Source organism: Pongo abelii, chromosome 11 (genome assembly GCF_028885655.2).
Source record: "Pongo abelii isolate AG06213 chromosome 11, NHGRI_mPonAbe1-v2.0_pri, whole genome shotgun sequence".
Lineage (NCBI taxonomy): Eukaryota > Metazoa > Chordata > Mammalia > Primates > Hominidae > Pongo > Pongo abelii.
The window spans coordinates 91,446,799-91,461,518 of NC_071996.2; the positions used below are offsets into that span (position 1 = coordinate 91,446,799).

Genomic DNA, 14,720 nt, shown 5'->3' on the forward strand with positions numbered 1-14,720 from the left:
CAAAGAAGAATAGTAGCTTCAAATAATAGGCCCAAAGTAGTAAATTAATTTTATTGCCTAACACTCTATATTCCATTAGCAGTTTACTTAATTTCACTTTTTAAAAAGTCCTCTGAGAAATGGATAGAAATTATATAATGATAATATTGAAACTCAGTTGTGCTCCCTTTAAATTTTCTTTAACGGTTCTATTTATCAGTAGTATATATTTAACCAAGTACTTTATTTCAAGTACTATTCCATGCGTCCCCATCATTTTATGATGACAAAGACTTGGTTATATTTGTTTGTTGTATCTAGTCATTCTCCAAAATGCTTATGCATCACTTCCTTTGAATACTTTTTATTGGATTATTATATTCAGGGTTTAATGGCAGATCACTGTATCCATCTAGATCTACCAAGAAATAAATCCACTGAAGCAAAAATTGAAAGAAATTTACAAAAAAGACTCTTCAAGCATTAACATTAAAATAGTAAATAGGGAGAAAATAGAATATAATGTTATGTAGATTGATCAACATATCTTCCTAAGATTAATTAGAAATATTAGGAAGGCAAGAGGTCTGTAAGTAGGAAAAGGGACTTAGAGGGGAGCATGCAAACTATAGAATACAGTTAGCTTAAGTTTTAGGAAAAAAAAGAAAGGCAGGAAGGAGAATATTAAACTGAATAAAATATAGATTGAATGAATATAACCTTAGGCATGAGAGATGTGTAACATATGTTCAAAAATCAAGGCCAATAGCCAGTGTAAACCTTGATATGCATGAAGGTAGAACTGGGAATTTTCTTTTCTAAATGCAGAAAATATGTTGTATAAAAGAAAAAATTATTTAGTGAATATCTGCAAAACTAATTACTAGGCCTAATTCCTAAAAACCCATTTATGACCATGGTACATAGCTTATCTGGGACTTACTGTTCTTATCTTTGAAGTAAGAAGTTTAGATTGCATGAACCTGAAGCTGTTTTGAGCACAATTAATTCATCCTGTTATGAAGAAGAGAGAAAAGTTTCAGAAAACCTAGATTAGAGATGTTGTGCTTGTTTTTATTTTTCTTTATCTTATTCTCTCCTTCTTCCCTCTCTTCCTTTCTTCCTCTCCACTCCCTTCTTACCTCTCCACTTTGTTTTTCTACCTTAGCCCCTACTTCCTTCCTTTCTTTAATTCTTCCATTCTTTCTTCCCTTCTCAATAGATAAGTTTAATAATAGTGGTTGTTTTGTGGTAGATGTTTCAGGGGGAAAAAATTTAAAAGGTTGCACAGTTCTTGTCAGAGGTCACAGGAATGCCTGAGTCTGGATGTGGAAGGGGCTTCAGAAGCCATGCTCAATCTGTCCCTGGAAAACAGCAGCACCTAAGAAACAAGCTGAGAATGCTTCTGCAGCCGATAATGAGAGTCGCTTTATCCAGACACATTCACACAGGGGGAGAGCAGCTGACTTATTTTGTAAGCCTTCCTATATGAAAACCTTCAAATTGCTTAATTATGCTGATATAAGGAGACTATGAAGGGAAAATAAACAAAATTAATCCATACTATTTGGGAGAGAGCTGGGATAATTTTTAAAGATCTACACTCAAGCAAAATAAATTTATTAAAGACAAAAAAGAAAATTATCTGGCACGAATTAGTTGTATCATGTGCAGCAGTAAGACTGCTGGATACAAAAAATAGCAACCTAAGTTCATAGAGCAAGACAGACAGCAAGCTGAAAAATTATACCACCCAAAATGGAATAAAACAAATGGTACCCCCTGGGATAGGAAGGCAGACACTTAAAGGCATTCATATATGCATTAATTATATTATTATCTGTGGCAGTGCAAAGCCATGAAAAGAGAGAAAGACTTTTCATCACTCGGTGCTCCAGGACGGAGCTATTCCATGTGTATTCACATCTGCCCTTAATTACAGTGAAATACACAGTGCAAGTAACTATGACATACAAGAGGACTAGAACGCTGTCTTGCATTACATGTCATCGATTTTGAGTCAGGTTAGGATGATCTATATCCTTAGAGAGAAAAAGGTACTCTAGAAAATAACTTTTTGAAGCCCTAGAAGAGGGGCGAGAAATTCTTTCTTCTAATAGTTTTCTTTCCATTTCTTAAAAAGAAGAAGTTGGATGCAGGGGTGATTGCAGAGGAGAGAAGGAATGTAGGGAGAGAGTAAAATTGCCAATTAAAATCAAGATGCCCAGTAAACTTTGAATTTCAGACAAATATTTTTTAGTACAAATATGTTCCAAATATTGCATGGGCTAACGTGTATACTAAATAGTATATATATGTTGTGTTTGTGCCTATATTTTAAAATTAAAGTTTTTAAAAAGAATATTAATTGTTTAATATTCAAGTTTAGCTGGGCTCCTGAAATTTTCCCCCACTAAATTAAGCAATGCTAGGAGAGAGGCAGAGACTCCATCTGCTAAGCACATGAGTATTCTGGTTTTCTTTTTGATTTTATAACAGAATCGAACAAGCATTTACATACACCTACTAACTCAATGAGAAAGTATAATAAATACTACTACGAAAGTATTGAAAAAAAAACTGTGCTTTCAAGACACTCACTATATTTGCAGTTCTAGACTGAGTCTAGTTCTATACCTGAGTCTTTCAGCTGGGATAATTACTTAATTCTTAGCTTCAGTTTGGACATGGTAATCTGCTTCTTTTTATTTCTTGATGTGGTTGGATAGAATAGTGTTCCAAATTAGGTAAATATCTAAAAATGGCAAAGAGGGCATATTCAACAGCTGATGAACTGCAGATTCTCTGAAGATAATAACAACAAAAGATTCACAGAAAAACAAACTGATCTCTACATATCTTCCCACAAAGTATTTTGAGTTTTCTCAACTGTCTGGTATGAATATGTTTTTGTAAATACCATGAAAGAAGTGCATTAAAAATCTTAATTTAAAAAACTTGCTGAAAATCAATGTGAATTATAATGGCTGATTGCTATGATTTTTAAATATTTTGAGACTATCTTTATAAAATGCTTTATACTTGGCAAAAATTCACTTAATTAAAGTCTGAAATTGAATATGAACTCCAAATGTATATTTATTTTTGTTCATTCTTTATAGAAATAGAATTCTAGTTTTGTGAGTAATTTTTCATTTGTAGTTTGCAAGACATATCAAGAAATCTGAAGGCCAGAAAATTCCTAAAGTGGAGTTGCAAATATCAATTTATGGAGTAAAAATTCTAGAACCCAAAACAAAGGTAAGGCTTATTTTTTTAATGTTAGAGGCAATCTTTAATTAATTGCAATTATATTCCTACTTTAACAAATATTTAAAATTTTTTGCCACCCTGAACTCTTTAGTTCTGAGTTAATGACAGTTCGAAACTCTAGGATTTTTAGAAGTGAAAACAACTTTTGGAATTGCATTATAAGTGATCTTTTCTTCAGCTTGTTTGGGATATAATATCAATAATTTATGTTAAGTGTATTCAACAGTGTTTGGACTTGTATTTGGGAATGTTTTTTTCATGAGATGTGAAAGAGATGCATAGTGTGGTTCACTGAGTATGAAAGAAGATAAAAGCTGTGTGTTGCTTATTAAAATATTCTGCATTGACTTTTATTTCCTGTAGATGTAATCAGTGTGTATTAGTTTTTTAGGGAGGCCAAAACAAAACACCACAAACTGGGTGGCTTAAACAGCAGAAAATATTTTCTCACATGTTGTGGAGGCTGGAGTTCCAAGATCAAGATGCCAGCAGGGTTGGTTTCCTCTGTAGCCTTTCTCCTTGGCTTGCAGAGGGCTGCCCTCTTGCTGCCTCTTCACACTTGTCTGGTGTCTCTTCTTATAAGGACACTCATCAAATTGGATTAGGAACCATACTCATGGCCTCATTTTAACTTAGTTACCTTTTTAAAGGCCTTATCTCCTGTTCAAAGAAAAACTAGACAAATTAAATTTAGCAGAGTTTATTTGAACAGATAATGATTCATGAATCAGGCAGCACTCGAAACCAGATGTTCAGAAAGGTTTGCCCAGCAGCGTGAACATGGAGCTTTTTATAGGCTGAACACAGACTCAAAGTGACAACTCACCTGATTGGCTATAGCAAGGCATATACCTTATATAGATATGTAGTGATGAGCTGGCTGCCTGTAATTGGCTGAAACTTAGCTATGTGTTATACTTCCAAATTAGTGTTCAGTTTATTTACATACTAGTTAGGTTGCAGTTTGTTGTATAGAAACTCAAAATACACAGACAACCCTAGGTGAATGGCCTCATGCTTATTTAATTTAGCACTCCAACCACAGTCTCATTCTGAGATGCTGGGGATTAGAGCTTCAACATGTGAATTTTGGGGAACACAATTCAGCCCATAATACAGTGTAAACTTAAGTTTCTTGTATTTAAGACCCTTCAAAGCAAATAAAATATTTAAAAATAAAATCTGTTCTGGATTCAAATTCTTTAACATATACTTGTTTTGGACTAAAGTGTTTCCTTCCAAAATTCCTGTGTTCATGCCCTAACCCCTAATATGACTATATTTGAAGATAAGGCCTTCAAAGAGGTAACTTAGGTTAAATGAGACCTAAGTTTCATTGGATGAGGGTGGGGCCCTCATCCAATATGTCTAGTATCCTACAAAAAGAGGAAGAGACACCAGGGATACGTACACTCAAGTAAGGCCCACGTGAAGGCAGCAATCTGCAAGCCAAAGAGAGAGGCCCCAGAGAAACTAAACCTACCGACACCTTGATCTTAGACTTCTAACCTGCAGAACTGTGAGAAAATAAATTCCTGTTGGATAAGCCACCCAGTCAGTGGTATTTTGATATAGCAGGCTTAGTAAACAAACACAGTGCTTTATTCACAATGCCTCAGTTATCATTTAGTAATTTTGATGACTATATTAGTCAATTTGGAAAAATTAATATTTAACTCCAATTATTTTATAAATACGTATCGTCAAAATGTTCTTCTAACACCATAGGATACATATTGACAAGTTAATTCAGTATAAAAGCCAAAAGAGGAACTTCTGGCCTGTTAACAGATTATGAAAAATGTTTCCCACAGGTCTGCAACTTTTCTCTAGTCCAGCAAGTGTCTTTGATACCTTCATCTATATAAATTCCAGTTCCCTGCAACAACTTGCTGTTTAAAGTGTGGCCTGCAGACCACCAGCAACCACATCTGTTGGGTGCTTGTTAGAAATGTTGAATCTCATGCCCCACTACAGACCTACAGAATCTGTGTTTGCAATTAAAGAAGAAACCTAGTGTTTCGTATGCACATTAAAGTTTGAGGGGATCTGCTGTTGTGCACGGTTTAGTGGCTTAATGCAGTAGGCCTCATTTTCAAATTGTAGCTTATGGAATAGCTACATAAAAATTACCTGAGGCATTTGCAAAAGTAATTTCTACGGCCCCAAATTTGCCCCCAGAATCAGATCCTCTAACTGTGGAAATCTGTAGTAAAGATCAATGGCATACCTTCAACTTTCCATATTAAAGAACAATGGCATTCCTTTAAACTTTTCAAGACGTGAATTTAAGTCCTTTCACAATTATCCTGTCTAATCTTCCCTATTATTCACCCTCAATATTCAATTACAAACAAAGATATGAAGATTTACTTTAGTTATGGCGATTCTAAAATAACTACTGCTAAGGTGGCTGAAAACAGAAAAATGAAATGGTGAAAAGATAGTAGAGGGTTGATTCAAGCATATAATGGGATATATATAGTTTGCTGGGAAACAAGGCAATTGAAAGCAAGGTATGAATGAGATAAATTCATTAGGCAATTAGCAGTTACATAAAGAACAATAGACCAAGGAAGCAATAAATTACAGAAGGACAATGCAATCAAAAGTGTGGCAACAAAGTGTAGTCTTATGTGTCATGAAAATAAAAATAATACTATTCCTACATCTTCTTTTCAAAATTAAAAGGATATAGAGTGGCAAATTTCCAGCCAGAATAGGGTACTTGTAGGCCATGCTTATGTTGAAAGTTTTTTTCTAAACCATATGAATTAGGTAGCTGTTTTGGAGTGTGTGTACATGTTTGTGTGTGTACGTGTAATTAATATTATTTTCAATTTCTTATCTGAAGGTTTGGAGCTTGTCACAGCACACATTAAAATATATAAAGCTGATAATGTACTTTATGTATCATTTTCATATGTTCTTGTTATTTTTTATTTGAAACGACCTATGGTGTATTCTAAACTCTAATAATTTCACCACATTCATATACCATAATTTACCAAGTTATTCTTCTATTATTGAACATATGGAATGTTTCAAATTTTTTGTTAGTTGATAATCACGTTTAAATATTTACAAAATACAAACAATTAAATGCAGTATGTAGAGAAAACTCTTCTGGGTTTTAGAATTCACAGGTTAATAATGGCATGTCCTTAGAAATGCATAAAATGCTAATTGCTTAAAGCACTACAAGATGGCTACCACTAACTACCACTACAAGATGGCTACCACCTACATTTATAGGGTATGTGTGTGTGTAAAGAAAGACAAAAATGGATCATGTAATGCAAATGTGGCATGATGTTACCAGTTGGCTAGGTGAAGAGTATATGGGTATGCATTGCAACCTTTTCTATTATTTCCTGCATTATTTCATCTGACCTTTTAAATGAGACTATTTCTTCCAATGAAAGATATGTGAACTGGCTGGGTGCGGTGGCTCATGCCTGTAATCCCAGCACTTTGGGAGGCCGAGACGGGGGAATCATGAGGTCAGGAGTTTGAGGCCAGCCTGGCCAACATGGTGAAACCCTGTCTCTACTAAAAAAAAAAAAGAAAAAAAAAATAGCTGGGTGTGGTGGTGGGTGCCTGTAATTCTAGCTACTCAGGAGGCTGAGGCAGGAGAATCGCTTGAACCCGGTAGGTGGAGGTTGCAGTGAGCCAAGATCGCGCCACTGCACTCCAGCACAGGCGACAGTGTGAGACTGTCTCACATAAAAAAAAAAAAAGAAAGAAAGATATGTGAAAAGCTCTTTTAAAGGCTTAATCAACAAGTTAGGCTATCATATCTGTTTGGTTTTTCTTCCTTGGCTTCCTGACCACTTGAAGAAGAAACCTACCTTTATGAAACCCAATTGACCAATAACTTATGATTTATTAGGTTACTCCTTATACCTGCTCTCCTGATTGTTGGTTATTTACCTGGAATAAGGATAATTTTTTTTCATTAACTTTAAATATTTGTAAATACAAAGACAGAAATACCAAACTTTTTTTAAAAAATAGCATATAATACTGTAGAGTGAGGAAAAACCAAAGTGAATAGGGTCAAAAATTAAGCTGGGCTTAGAAAAAGTCCATGGTACAGCAATAGTAGAGAATAGAGAACCCAAAATTAAAGCTGCACACCTACAGCCATCTGATTTTTTGACAAAGTCAACAAAAATAACAGATGGGGAAATGATTATTCAATAATTGGTGCTGGGATACCTGGCTAGCCATATGGAGGAGACTGAAACTGGACCCTTACCTTTCACCTATACAAGAATTTACTCAAGATGGATCAAATATTTAAATAAAAGACCTTAAAGTATAAGAATACTGGAAGAAAACCTAGGAAACACCATTCCAGACGTTGCCCTTGGGAAAGAATTGATGACTAAGTCCTCAAAAGCAATTGCAACAAAAAAGTTGACAAGTGGGACCTAATTAAATTAAAGAGCCTCTGCACAGCAAAAGAAACTATGAACAGAGTAAACAGACACCTACAGAATGGGATAAAATATTTGCAAACTATGCATTTAACAAACATCTGATATCCAGAATCTATAAGGAACTTAAACAATTGAACAAGCAAAAAATAATAATAACCCTATTAAAAAGTGGGAAAAAGAAACAGGAACAGGCACTTCTCAAAAGAAACCAAACAAGTGGCTATCAAACATGAAAAAAATGCTCCACATCACTAATCAAAGAAGTTAAAATCAAAACCACAATGAGATATAATCACCACCATGCAGAATAACTGTTATTAAAAAGTTAAAAAATAACAGATGCTGGTGAGATTGTGAATGAAAGAGAATGCTTATACACTGTTGGTGGGAATGTAAATTAGTTCAGCTGCTGTGGAGAGCAGTTGGAGATTTCTCAAATAACTTCAGTTACCATTTTCTAGCAGCCCTAATGCTGGTTGTATATACTTGGTATATATCCAAAAGAAAAATAAATCTTTATACGAGAAAGACATACACTCTCATTTTCATCACAGCAATTTTCACAATAGCAAAAACATGGAATCAACCTAGATGCCTCTCAATGGTGGATTAGATAAAGAAAATGTGGTACACATACATCATTGGAACACTATGCAACCATAGTAAAGAATGAAATCGTGTCCTTTTACAGCAACATGGATGCATCTGGAGGTCATTATCCTAAATGAATTAATGCAGAAACAGAAAACCATATACCATATATTCTTACTTATAAGCGGGTACTCATATTGGGTACTCATGGACATAATGATGCAACAGTAGTTTCTGGGGGCTACCAGAGGGAGAAGGAGGGAGGGGATAAGGGTTTAAAAACAAACTCTTGCATACTATGCTTAGTACCTCAGTGATGGGACTATTTTTACTCAAAACCTCAGCATCATGCAGTATACCCTGGTAACAAACCTGAACATGCACCCCCTGAATCTAAAATAAAAGTTTAAAAAAGTCTGTTTGGTGATAAAACAAAACAAAACAAAACAAAACAAACAAAGGGAAAGGTAGTAAGAAAGTAGATGATTCCCACTATTTTTATTGTGGAAAATCATATTTTCAGGTTTCTATCAATAAGTTTATCACATGACAACCTATTAATTATATAATTCTGTTTCTTAAGCTTTTAATATCAAATATGCATGCTTCTCCCAACCTAAACCTCCTTTACAAAATATCAATGAAGTGGGGTTCAACTCATCATGATTAGCCAGTTGACTTCATTATCCTATATTGCCTTACCAAAATCAATAATGCCAGTGCTTTTCTTTCCTGTCCACAAGTCTCGATTTCCTATTAAGATTTTAATATTTAATAATAAATTGTTATTAATAATTAATATTCAATTAGTGTTTAATATTAAATTGGTAATATTTAATTATTTAATATTAAAGTGATAATTATTATTTAATGTTTAAATTAATAATAGTAAATTACTAGTTAATATTAAAAATTAATTTCTATTTTTTCTGTTATTTATTTCTACTCGTTTTGTTTTTAATAATTTCAACTTTCATTTTAGATTCAAGAGTTACATGTGCAGATTTGTTACCTGGGTATATTGCATCATGCTGAGGTTTGGCATATGAATGATTCCATCACCCAGATAGTGAGCACAGTACCCAATAGTTTTTCAACCCTTAACACCCTCTTTTCCCATCCACTTTAAAAGTTACCCAGTGTCTATATATTGCCATCATTATGTCCACGAGTACCCAGTGTTTCTCACTTATAAGTGAGAATATGCAGTATATGTTTTTCTGTTTCTGCATTAATTCGTTTAGGATAATGGCCTCCAGCAGTATCCATTTTCTGGAAAGGACATGATTTTGTTCTTTTTGTGGCTGCATGGTATTCTGTGGTATACATGTACCACATTTTCTTTATCCAATCTACCGTTAATGGGCACCTCAGTTGATTACATGTCATTGCCATTATGAATAGTGCTGCAATGAACATATGAGTGCATGTGTCTTTTTGGTAGAAAGATTTGTCTTTTTATGGATATAAGTCAAGTATGTATACCCAGTAACAGGATTACTGGAAAACAGTAACTGTTTTAAGTTCCTTGGGAAATCTCCAAACTTCTCTCCATAGCGGCTGAACTAAATTACATTCCCACCAATAGTGTATAAGCATTCCCTTTTTCTCATAGCCTTACCAGCATCTGTTGTTTTTGACTTTTTAATAAGAGTGATTCTGATTGGTGTGAGATTGTATCTCTTTGTGGTTTTTATTTGAATTTCTTTGATGATAAGTGATGTGGAGCATTTTTTTCATGTCTATTGGCAGCTTGTTTGTCTTCTTTAGAGAAGTGTCTGTTCATGTCTTTTGCCCACTTTTTAATATGGTTATTTGTTTTTTGCTTGTTTAATTGCTTAAGTTTCTTATAGAACCTGGGAATTAGACGTTTGTTGGATGCATAGTTTGCAAATATTTTCTCCCATTCTGTAAGGTGTCTGTTTACTCTGTTTGATAGTTTCTTTTGCCGTGCAGATGCTCTTTAATTAGGTTCCACTTGTCTACTTTTGTTTTTGTTGCAATTGCTTTTGGGAACTTAGACAAAAATTCTTTCCCAAAGCTGATGTCAAGAAGGGCATTTACATTATTTTCTTCTAGGATTTTTATAGTTTGAGGTACTACATTATTTAATCCATCTTGAGTTAATTTCTGTATATGGTAAAAGGTAGGGGTCCAGTTTCATTCTTCTGCATCTGGCTAGCTAGGTATCCCAGCACCATTTATTGAATAGGGAGTCCGTTCCCCATTGTTTATTTTTGTTGACTTTGTCGAAGATCAGATGGCTGTAGACTTGTGGCTTTATTTCTGAATTCTGTATTCTTCGCCATTGGTCTATGTATCTGTTTTTGTACCAGTACCATGCTGTTTTGGTTACTATAGACTTGTAGTACAGTCGTTGGGTAATGTGATGCCTCCAGATTTATTCTTTTGGTAAAATTGCTCTGGCTATTCAGGCTCTTTTTTGGTTTCATATGCAGTTTAGAATTTTAAAAATTCTAATTCCCTGAAAAATGGCATTGGTCATTTGATAGGAATAGCATTGAATCTGTATATTGTTTGGGCAATATGGTCATTTTAACAGTATTAATTCTTCCAATTCATGAGCATGGAATATTTTTCCATTTGTTTCTGTCATCTTTGATTTTTTTCCGCAGTGTTTTGTAGTTCTTCTTGTAGAAATCTTTCACCTCCTTGATTAGATGTATTACTAGGTATTTTATTTTTTTTGTTGACTATTGTAAATAGGATTGCATTATTGATTTGTCTCTCAGCTTTAATGTTATTGGTGTACAGAAGTGCTACTGATTTCTGTACATTGATTTTATATCTCGAAACTTTACTGAAGTTGTTTACTATCAGTTGCAGGAGCCTCTTGGTGGAATCTTTAGGATCTTCTAGGTAGATAATCATATTGTCAGTTAAGAGGGATAGTTTGACTTCTTATTTTTCTATTTTGAAGCCTTCTCTTTTTTCCTACTGTCTGATTCCTCTGGCAAGGACTTTGAGTACTCTGTGGAATAGGAGTGGTGAGAGTGGGCATCCTTGTCTTGTTCCAGTTCTCAAGGGGAATGTTCCAGCTTTTGCCGGTTCAGTATTATGTTGGCTTTGGGTTTGTCATAGATGGCTGCACTATTCTGAAGTATGTTCCTTCAATGCCTAGTTTGTACAGGGATTTTATCATGAAGGAATGCTGGATTTTTTTGAAGGCTTTTTCAACTTCTGTTGATATGATCATATGGTTTTTGTTCTTAATTCTGTTTTTATGTTGGATTGTATTTATTGATTCACATATGTTGAACAAACCTTTCATCCCAGGAATGAAGCCTTCTTGGTTGTTTTGAATTAATTTTTTAATGTACTGTGGAATTCAGTTTGCAAGTATTCTGTTGAGAATTTTTGCATCTATGTACATCTGGAATATTGGCCTGTAGTTTTCTTTTTTCACTGTATCTTTGCCATGTTTTGGTATCTGAATTATGCTGGTTTTGTTGAATGAGTTAGAGAGAAGTTCCTTCTCCTCGGTTTTTTGGGAATGGTTACAGTGGAATTGGTACCAACTCTTCTTTGTAGGTATAGTAGAATTTCGCTGTGAATCCATCTGCTCTGGGGCTTTGTTTGGTTGGTAGATTTTTTATTACTGATTCAATTTCAGAACTTGATATTGTTCTGTTCAGGATTTCAGTTTCTTGCTGATTCAATGTTAGGAGGTTCTGTGTTTCTAGAAATTTATCAATTTCCTCTAGATTTTCTAGTTTGTGAGCTTCATGGTGTTCATAATAGTCTCTGAGGATCTTTTGTATTTCTGTGGGATCAGTTGTAATATCACCTTTGTTGTTTCTCATTGTACTTCTTTGGCTCTTCTCTCTTTAGTCTTTGTTTATGTAGCTAGTGGTCTAGTGATCTTGTTGATCCTTACAAAGAACTAACTTTTGGGTTTGTTTATTGTTTTTATGGATTTTTTTCTCTCAATTTTATTCAGTTCCACTCAGATTTTAGTTATATCTTCTGCTAGCTTTGGGGTTAGTTGATATTTGTTCTTCTAGTTCGTCTAGGTGTGATATTAGATTGCTAACTAGTGATCTTTCTAAATTTCTGAGGTATGCATTTAGCACTAATAGCTAATTTTTAAGAGCCCTACTTGAATTCTATTCCCAGAAGTGAGTTTTTAAAACTCTTAATGAAAAAGAAGCATCTCTATTTTATTCCCTACCAAACCTGGAGAGCAATCTTGGCGTTTAAAAATCCTTGAGATATTTTATACATTCAATTATATTGCATATTAATATAGAACAACTATTTACCTTATGTTACATATGAATATAGAGTATATGACTATTTACCCATATATATAAAGTACCATTTCTTGAATGCATTAAAAATGTAGGAAATCTAAAAAAGGGATTAAAAAGCTCTGCTGAGCACCAGTGTCCCCAAAACATTCCTAAGAATGCCGATTACTGTGTGTGTGTGTGTGTGTGTGTGTGTGTGTGTGTGTCTCGTGAGAGAGACAGAAAGAGACAGTTCTCAGTTCTTGGATACAACCTATTCATAGACATTCACAGACATGCATTTAGAAACTACTATTCAAGGACATATACATAAGTGAAACAGAAAAAAATCATTTCATTCTAGATGTATGTTGATATTTAGAAAAAAACAATTAAATGTGATACTTCTAAAATAAATTTATTTGTAGTTAAACATACATATGTGAGACAGGATTTTTAAATATATTATTAATCTAACATGGACTGTCTTTATACAGAATATAATCTTTATTTTTTTTTCACTTGGATGAATGAAAATGGAAAGTGAAAATTAAGTGAAAGCAATCTCAATAACAGTTGGCTCCTCTATCTTTCTGTGTCCTCTGTGTCCTTTCCCTTTCTGCTTTTCTCACTTGTCCTCCAAATGAAGATTATAGAGTGCTAGAAATGAGAGTAAATGAGAGACTGTGTAGATTTCAGCACCAGCTAAGTGAATGTTGTGTTTTGCATGTTACTCATAATTTCTCCCATCTATGGAGAAATGAATTTTTTTCCTATAGTGTTCAGCAGTAATATTTTCTCTTTATTTATCATTAACATGCTTTTACAATTAATAAGCTGGTGTAGACCTCCTGTCAGTATTTGGGAGCTATCGTTTAACAGACAGCTGTTATTTAATAGACTATATTGTCATTAAAACAAAAAAAATCAATAAGGAAGGAAACTGTTCTAATAGGCAAAATATAGAAAGAAGATAGTCTCAAACAAATATGGTCATTGTCCATCGATGCTCTCTGTATAAGAAAGGAAAGATGCCGCCATCAAAAGCTAAGTAAGTCAAGCACCTCTTCTTAGACTTGGTTCCCCCTGCTTTTAAACAGATGAATTAGACTATCTAATAATGCCAGTAAGCATTACAATCTTACAATATACTTCCTCATCTTAATTTTCATACTTACCAAGCATCTCTTCGATGGCTTACCGTTTGGTTTACCATTGTATGCAGGGAAGGAATGCATTGCTCTGGACAGTTCTCTTAGCATTTATTTGTATATCTCATTTTATACATTCATTTTCAGTCTGACGAGCAGTTATTTGAATCAGAGTAATAGAGCAAATCTCAGCAAGCTGACACATCAAACTCTGAACTGAGAAGTTTAAATGTTTTCATATCAATGATTCTTATCTTGAACAAAATCTCTGAGATTTTGATTCAACTGAGGTAAAAACAGTGTAAATTTTTATAGCAAGCACCCCAGGTATTTGTACTACAGGTTGTCTGAAGCCACCTTTAGAGAAACTCTTCTAGTTATAACCTAAAATAAAGCTTTTTTGGGGGATATTCAGCCAGCCTTCCTTAGATGAAACTATAGTTTCTTCCATCTCCAATCTTATAAAACACCCACTCAATAATGTTGGTGAACTGAGTTTCTGATTGATATTTCTAGTGTTTTAATGTATCTTAGGAAAATATATTTATGACTACAACAGAAAAGGGAATAGTTGATTTTTCTACTTGTCATAATCAAAAACGTTGAATTTCTTTTCTACCTCCAACATGTTTCAGAAGACTGTGAAGAATGAATAATTAACATGGATGATCTGTATGAATATAAAAAGTGTCAAATGCTCCATCTTTTGACTAAATAATAGTAATTATAGAAACACATTTATTTTATATAAATATTTTTATTTTAATGATGTATATACCTGCTATTTTATAAGTTTTGTAATTTAATGTATGTGTGTGTCTGTGTGTGTGCATGTGTAAATATATGCTGCAACTATATCTATCTGGTTGCAGTATTTGTCTTCTACTGATGAATAGATTTGACTGCGTGATTTGGAGTCTGAATATGTATACCATTCATTCATTGCTTCATGAAAAATGCTACAGAAGTTCCAAAGATGAGCTTCCTAGACAGAACAGGTTCAAGAGTGTATGAGTAACCATGAAATTATG

General features: G+C 33.9%; 1 protein-coding gene across 34 annotated transcripts in view; it reads left to right on the plus strand.

Moving 5' to 3' along the window:
- The window catches only part of GULP1 (GULP PTB domain containing engulfment adaptor 1), a 324,107-nt gene that overhangs the window by 243,513 nt on the left and 65,874 nt on the right, over positions 1-14,720 (plus strand). For all 34 annotated transcript variants that reach the window (XM_054549588.2, XM_063712905.1, XM_063712913.1 and 31 more), the window contains one exon: positions 3,142-3,240. In XM_054549588.2, coding sequence (XP_054405563.1) covers positions 3,142-3,240 — 99 coding nt within the window. The remainder of the gene's footprint in view (positions 1-3,141; positions 3,241-14,720) is intronic.